At 38.4% G+C, this 8350-nt stretch overlaps 1 protein-coding gene across 1 annotated transcript; it reads left to right on the top strand.

Moving 5' to 3' along the window:
- The first annotated feature begins 1154 nt into the window (after nt 1-1154).
- Nucleotides 1155-7157, top strand: si:ch73-206p6.1 (phospholipid scramblase 1). The gene is made up of 7 exons (XM_040126927.1): nt 1155-1217; nt 1935-2024; nt 3184-3226; nt 3338-3558; nt 3734-3895; nt 4445-4606; nt 5109-7157. Exons 2-7 carry the CDS (start codon nt 1956-1958, stop codon nt 5136-5138), a joined length of 687 nt encoding a protein of 228 aa, XP_039982861.1. The 5' UTR covers nt 1155-1217; nt 1935-1955; the 3' UTR covers nt 5139-7157.
- Nucleotides 7158-8350: the final 1193 nt, after the last annotated feature.

Here is an 8350-nt window from a genome sequence, read left to right on the forward strand (position 1 = left end):
CTAGATCTATTCAAAAGCATATCGAGCAAACTTTTACCTTCATGTCTCTATTGCTTGTCTAAGCAGCTGAGTAATGTAGAGTACATCTTTGTGGTTACAGCTGTTAAGAAGTACTCTACCACTGCTTTGTAGGAACAGCAAAACTATGGTGTCTCTTATAACATGCAATTTGCTGGACTACAGCTGATGTAACACAATGACTGCTTGACATGGGATAGTATACTGCAAATACAACTTTAACAGTAGAGCAATGCTATTTTTTCTTTACGCAGTATTGCATATTTTGTCTTTATGCATTTTATCTACATATATTCCAAACATATATTGTTATTTAGATTTTTTTTGTTGTTAATGCCATAAACTGTATGTCCTAATAATATGCACTGACTCATATGACTATGGCTGGATTGTAAGGATATTTAAACTTCTCTTTCCATACTAATATTCATGTACATGTATACAAAGACATGAGCCATTGTAAAATGAAGAGGTTTATCAGTAGACTGTGATGTGTTTAACATTAACTGACTTATGACCTACATTTAAGACATACATTTAAACACACTCAGTACTTACTAATTACACTGCAACTGACAGCTTCATACAGTGGTGAGCTAAGCAGTGGTCTTAGGCCAGGCGATGTTCATTGTCTTACATCATACTTGCTTCAAATACCATATGGCCATAGCCCAACATATAGTCATATACAAACTTGCAAGACCTTGATGTTAGCATGTTTTCATGAGAGAAATTAAACCAACTAACAATAGAATCCATTTCATCACAAAATCTTAACTCTGTATTTAAAATCTGACAAAAACTGACTTACTTCTAAAATGTCACTGTAAGCAATGTAAACATGAATAAAGTCATCAAATCTGGCTGATGTTGGTCAAGATTTCAATTTGGTGTAACAAAGTCTCATGTGCGCTCTTGAAGACGAAATAGCGAAACGAGCAAACCCATGTGTATTCCCACTATATACCAGGCTGTGTAATTATGAGAATTGGCATTTATTGATATTCAGATTTTTTTTCTATTGTATTCTGTTCTAGTGTATTCTGGTGGTTTTGTTGTGCTCTGTTCCACACTCCTGTTTTGTCATTGGCGCATAAAGATGGGAAGTGCGATGACATCGACCAATGAGATTAGAGGTTTATTCCACAGGCTTAGTTCCGGAGTGGCCTGTTATTATTTAAGTGGCAGGTGCAATATCGGTGAGTATTTCTGTTTCCGATTTAACAGTTATGTGTCTTGTGGCGAAAATAAAACGTAGCCTATGTAATGCCATGCTTGTGCTGGCGGTAGCAAGTCGTGTTGACAACTCGCTGTCTCCTTTGGATTTAAAAAAAAAAAAAAAAAAAAAAAAGGAGAAAAAAAAGTAGGCAGATCAGCTCTCGGCTTTGCGCTCTCTTTACCAACTGACGAAACATTCATAGGCAGCAAATATCACACGTTCAACCTAAGCAGTCACGGTGATCCGCAGCGGAACGACCTAGATTTTCAGAGACGGCTAGTGCGGCTGCTGTGCTGTGGGCTTGTAGGCCTGTTCGTTAGGTGTAAACACACAGAGTAAGAGGATTCCTCATGGCGGTGTCTTCCAGTCAGACGCCCGTCACTTCCAGATACAACCACGAATCTCTTGTGTCGCCCACCGTGCAGGGCCGCAGCAGCCCACCCCCTGCCCTTCCGCCAGGCTGTGGACGCGCTGCAACGCCGTTTACGCGTAGTAACAAAAGCATGCACAGTGTAGCAGAGGAGGCCAGCGGTGCTCCAGACTGTCCAGTTAACCGGACAGTACTACACAGACAGATGGAAAAACATATTGACCGCTGTCTTCCTGCCGCGGTTTACCCCCGTTTGTTTATGACTGTCACCTAAATGAACACAGGATGGCGCTATATCCCGCTTTCAAGCATTTCATTCATCAACAGGTCTCCTTCCAGTCTGACAAAATGAATATGTACGCTGTGCCCAGCCCGGGAATACCAGGCTGCCCACCAGGATTGGAATACCTGACTCAAGTAAGTATCTAGATAATTCAGGTTTTTTTTTCTACGCATGTTTAATGAAATGTGTCACAAAGTCCAGTGACCTATCACTTGCAATTCCCCCTTTTTAACTTGTGAGTAAAGGGACAGAAGAAATGAATTAGTTCACCTTCTCTTCTGCTCCCTAAAAATTTCACATCGACATACTTGGGACTACTATGTGACTGACTAATACAGTGGCGCAGCAGAAACAATAAAAGTGGATATACCATCACATTTTGCCCCCATACCCATCATTTGGCTCTTACAATGTTCCTTTTCCGATGAGGGCATTGATTAAGTCACTATGAAATGTTGGTCAGATTTCGCTGACTTTTGGTGGCTCAACTTTTTTTAACTAATACATTTCATCAAACTAATATAGCTCACACCCTACACCTGAAGCTAGGGAGGTATTGAAAGGGAATGATCCTACAAAAGATAGGCCCTTTTAACTGAAGACATTTTGAAATGTCATATTAGTAGAAGCACAAATTTGAGTAACAAAATTAAATATGGCTGAATTCTAACTTTGCTGCTTCAGTTTCAGGGTCCTTCTGTTGTTTATGCTGGCTCACTGTCACACTGCCATGGCTTTCTGGGACACTTGAACAGATGGGTTTCCTATTTACAAACAGTCCAGGATGTCACGATAGATTATTAATGGATATTTACAGTATTTAGAAATAAAGTAACTGGCCGGACATCTGAATTTGTATACAATGCTCGTCCATGCATTTACAAAAAACTTTTTTTTTTTTTTTTTTTTTTAAACCACACACCGCACTAGGACAGCAGCAATAATGCTAACAAAGGCTAGACGAAGTTAGATCTACTGGTAATGAGAAATGAACTGTTTGTGTCCAAAACCATCAATCAGCAGTACTGGTTAAAGGCACAGAAGCCCCTTCACAAAAGTAACCTAGCATTAATGAAAATTCCTGAGCATTGAAGTCCTCGTTTTGAATATTACGTTAGTAATGTAAGCACGTATGAAAGTACAGAATGTACTTTTACTGGCTAGATACAAAATGTGAGAATGTTTATGCCAATGTTCTCAACACTGTGTCCCTACTACTGAACTGCTGCCTTTAAAAGGGGGGGGGGGTGCACCAATTTAAAATCAAGTATATGTGGTTATCTGGCTTTCTAGGTGGATCAGCTACTCATCAAACAGAAAGTTGAGCTTGTTGAAGGTAAAGTATGTAAACATGCTTACAGAAAATATTTCTGCTACTGGGTTTGTTATGTGGAGAGGGGTGTGTTTAGCAATAACATCTTCATACATATTTTTCATCCTCATGCAGCCCTTGTCGGTTTCGAAAGCAACAACAAGTATGAAGTCCGCAACGTCATGGGTCAGAATGTGTTCTACGCTGTCGAGGAGAACGACTGTCTGAGTCGACAGTGTTGTGGTCCAATGCGCTCCTTCACCATCCACGTCCTCGACAATTTCGGACAAGAGGTCATCACCGTCACAAGACCGCTTAAGTGCATGTCTTGCTTCTTCCCTTGCTGTTTGCAAGAGGTGAGTGGAGCCACTTTTAAACACACTCGCGTTGCGTCTATGGAACTACCAGTGGTTCTGGTTCACTTCATTGCTTACACCTTGCATATTCTAAGTTTACATGTATTTTTGAAACAGTTTCTACTTAGGATATGAGTACAAATCATACTTTGTTCTCCCACAATCCCACACTCAGCTGGAGGTGCAGGCTCCCCCCGGTAACACAGTGGGTTACATTATACAACAGTGGCACCCGTTCTCCCCTAAATTCATCGTTGCGAACGAACACACTGAGCCTGTGCTGAAGATCCATGGGCCCTTCTGTGGATGGAGCTGCCTTCCAGATGTTGACTTTGAGGTGGGTTTATCTAAACACAGAAATCCATTTAATTTGTGAAAACATAACACAACACAGTAACACTCCCACCCTCTGGGCTTTTTTGTTTTGTTTGTTTTTTTTGGGGTTTTTTTGTTTGGGAAGGGATCATCCTCGAGCTCTGCAGCAGGAAATATGTTTCCAATCAGAGCGTGCTGTAGTTTGGATGAAGCCATCACACAGGGCATGCTCTTGTGTGGTACAGTGTGGCCATTGTTCCATGGCTCAGCTGGTTTTATTAGACTGAGTGGTGAAGGGGATTTGGGTCAATGATACAGACCCTTTACCAGACCCAGAGGAGGGGTAACTGAAGCATGAGATTACCATCCCCATTCCCTTTTAGCTGCTTTGAAGTCATTACTGGGGATACAGAACTCAAGTTACTGTGGCAGTGAGCAAAAGCTGCAACTGGATGGGATTATGAATTGTACCATGATCTCCCTCCAATAAAACCAAACAGGTTTAGGGACTGATCTTTTTCCTAATGCAACAAATGTCAGCAATTTGTCTCCTTTGTAACTCTTTCCTCAGATTTTGACAATGGATGAAGTCAGTAAGATTGGGAAAATCAGTAAACAGTGGACAGGACTTCTGCGGGAAGCGTTCACAGATTCAGACAACTTTGGTATCCAGTTCCCCATGGATCTGGATGTAAGAATGAAGGCTGTAATGATCGGTGCATGTTTTCTCATTGTAAGTGCAATAACAATCATTTTAATATAACTTCATCAATTTGTCAAAAAAGTAACATCATTGTCTGTAAAGTTATATTCCTGTACATTTCTTTTTTTAGGATTCTCACATAGCAAATTAACTGTGGCTATTACAGATTCAGTAACCTCATATGACCCAGCTTTTATGGGGAATGTTTCTCTTCACCACTAGTCGGAAATTTCATGTACCTACCACTTAATGCACAACTTAGCCTATATTTTGTGGGAAATGTGACCTGAAACAGCCCCAATCACCACAAATGTAAAGAAAAGCTTGACAGAGCTACTTTCTGTAATAGCATGAGTCACATTTGCTAAAATGCTAAGCTCTAAGCATGTTTTAACAGTTACTTTAGTGTTGACACATCAGTGAATAACTTCTGCACTTTGGCTGATATATTTTAACTGAAATTAAGCATTAGATTAATGTCAATTTAATTTTTTTGCTTTTCTATTAACACTTTCTTCTTTTTTCTGTACAGGATTTCATGTTCTTTGAGACTACTAACTAGGAGCCAAACAGGATTTCCATGAAAGCATACAACATTCCTGGAAGAACAAGGCTACAAAGACATGATGATCATTCCCCAAAGACCTAACATAGGAAAGCCCTCAAACAGAAAGTTTAAAGAAAGTACCAAGAGGTACCTAAATGTTCTAATTTTGCATGAACAATGAAACAGAAGGTTTGGTTTAGTCTTAGCTTAACAGGTTTGTTGTTAAAAAAACGTTACTGGGCTGTGAGTGCACAGTGTCTTTGTTACTACTAAAAAATAGACTTGAAAAGACGGATAATATCCACTTACAAATAAATGAAAAGGAAACACTATTACAGGCAAGTGCTGTAATACAGTTTGTGAAAGAAGGATTGAGGTTGTAAACAAAGGGGGTCAAGGGGGTGTTCAGTTCGGTCACATTAATAGTCAAGATGTTTAATTTAATATAACACTATGTTTGTAGCTATATTGTGTGAGGCCTGGTGGACTCATGTAATGTAGTAGTTTGTAGTTAAGATATTCTTTCCCTTATTTATTGATTTTTATTTTGGCTGTTTAACAATTTGTCAACATAGAGCAATGTGTGTGTTTGCACCTTTTTGTGTGTGTGCTCGTGTGTCTGTGTGCTATGAGTGTACATGTGTGTGGTACCGGAAATATAAACTATCATAGAGTACAAAGTAATATTTTCAATGCCATAATAGTTATGCATTGTCAACTCTGAAGGAATGGACAGGTTACAGCTTGATGCGCTGATCCAGTCTTCTCCACAAGAGGGAGCTAGCTTTTCATTTATGCCCCAGCACAGCCCAAATTAACAAACTCAATACTTGCTTATGCCATAGGTCAAACACTAGTATATATATATAGTATAGATATATTTTTGGACAAACTCAGGTTAAATGCATGCTACTATAATATAGTGTTGGCTACTGCTTGCTCCGGGAATTACACACTTCTGCGCCTAATACTATGAAATATAAGGATAGAATAATACTTTCCAGTAGGTTTTGTACATTACATTATCTGAATGTCATCTGTTATTATTTTTGCATATTTTTCCTGGTATATCAACTTGAATTTTGGTCTTTGATTTGATCTCCACTGTTACATTATATGTGACAACTCTACATATCGTATGTCAAAAATGCAAAAGTCAGATCAAACCTTCCATCAAATGGCCATTGACACTGCTCTGCACCATGCATCATTGTAAAACGGATTTAATGAGTTTGGCAATCAGTTTGATTAGGAATTGTATAAAGTAAAGCATTTTAGCAAAGACATGGCTTACATCAACATTAAGGCCATCAAGAGTTCTTTTGTAGCATCATGATAAAAAGTGTTTTTCTCCACATGTATGTCATCTGAGACTCTAGAAAACTGTTAAAAACACCCATCTTAAGTCATTTTAACAGGGATCAAGTCTTAAAAGCTTAAAGGCTTTTATTTTTGTATAAAGTACTATAAACTGCCAGCTGGAAGAGATAAGCTTCCAATTTTCTTGTCTTAACAGTGTTTTTTTTTTCTGCCTTCAATGTAATGACACTTGTGTGTAGAATTACCAGAAGTTGATTTATCATTAAGGGCAGCATTTCTTAAACTTGATTCTAAGACGAACAACATGATTAAGTACTTAGGATGGATGTTTTTTGCAGCCTGTTCTGTTTTCATGGCTTAAATTGAGAAAATAATCAATTTGTAATTTGAATTACAATCTTGCAATTAAGATTAGCCTGATCATTACGCATGGCTTGTTTGGTGCAATGCATTAATATATGTAATAGTATAAGATGCTGGTACTACAACCTCTGAGGGCTCTTTGATTGTGTTTAAAAGCCAAAAATTAATGTCTGAATGTGATACAAAGGGAATGTAGCTATTCCTAGTCAGTTATATATTTAAAAACATTCAAAGTTCTTATTCTTCTACTTTTGAACTAATACTGTTAACTAATAAACCATTTAGTCATGCAATGAAGGCAAACAAACTCTGTGAGCTAAGCTTAAACTGTGCAAACAGTCAATGGAAACACTTCAATAAAATACAATAGTGTGACGTAGGCAGTTGTTTTGATTTTTGTTTCTTAAATCACCAGATCCATTAGGCTTCAAAAACCACTGATACTCCAAAAATATTAAAAAAAAAAAAAAAAAAAAAGGGCTGTAATTCCTTCATTACCGTTCGTAAGGTTGAGTTTTACCATGGTCAGACCTATTAAAGGGGAATGTAAAGGGGAATGTAAAGCCACTGAGCCTTGCTTGTTAATTAGTGGCATTCGCTAGCTACTGGACAGTAATGACCACCTTCATCTTTTTTTAGCAGGTTGGGTTAAGTGTGAATGTCACTTTATTACCGTAAAATTCCGCTGAACAGAGTAACTGATTGGACCATTTCTGTTAACATACTGCAGATGTCCATGAAAGAAAACATGAAAAGGCAAATGAGAAAATTTAATTTTCTCCCTTTTCAAATCAGCCAGTAACCTGAAAGTGTTAACCTTGGGTGTAACCTAAAGCACGTTTTAAGCTTTTTTTTAATCACACATCAATGAATAGAGCTACTCTGGGGCTGAGGCAAAAGGAAGACTGCCATAAAAGGTCATGCTTAAATCCTTACTGTTTCTGGTGCAGTTTGGAACAGCTCCTACAATATTTTTTCACAAACTGTTACACTACTGGAACAATAGAATCTTTTCATTATGAGATTTGATTGACGGTAGATCAAAAAAATCACTGTGATGAGTGGTCACTTGTAATACAAAAGGTCTCTCACATCTAAACTTTCCCCTTGTACTATCTCAGACTTCTATGAATTTCTGTGAGTCATGGCAAATAGTACATTTTTATGTGATAGTTATGGTTTTTACACATGGCATGGCATGATTTTCTGGAATATATGACGAAGTACTGCTCTGAGTTCTATAGCTAATTAAGCTGTGGTTGGAAAACAGCATGAACAGTGGAAGCGTCTACATGTAGGGCCAGAGAGGACATGGGAAGGGATGATTTTTTTTTTCTATTCCCTTTTCTCTTCATCATGAGAACATTTTCTACTAGCATGGCTTTAGGAATGACAATTAATGTCTGTCAATTAGTCCGTTCAACACTTCGGTCCGAACTGGAGTACAACTACTTTTTAACAGATGTTCATGGTCCCACGAGAATGAATCCTACCGACCTTGTTGATGACTCATCCTCTTGAGCCACCATGAGTTTGGTCCATGG

Source organism: Xiphias gladius, chromosome 5 (genome assembly GCF_016859285.1).
Source record: "Xiphias gladius isolate SHS-SW01 ecotype Sanya breed wild chromosome 5, ASM1685928v1, whole genome shotgun sequence".
In the NCBI taxonomy this organism is placed as follows: Eukaryota; Metazoa; Chordata; class Actinopteri; order Istiophoriformes; family Xiphiidae; genus Xiphias; species Xiphias gladius.

Bases quoted from the DNA above. Each gene is read 5' to 3' on its own strand.
- si:ch73-206p6.1 (XM_040126927.1), top strand. From the start codon at position 1,956: ATGAATATGTACGCTGTGCCCAGCCCGGGAATACCAGGCTGCCCACCA. The intron at 2,025-3,183 runs GTAAGTATCTAG...CTGGCTTTCTAG, and splicing joins GATTGGAATACCTGACTCAA to GTGGATCAGCTACTCATCAA. The intron at 3,559-3,733 runs GTGAGTGGAGCC...TCCCACACTCAG, and splicing joins TCCCTTGCTGTTTGCAAGAG to CTGGAGGTGCAGGCTCCCCC.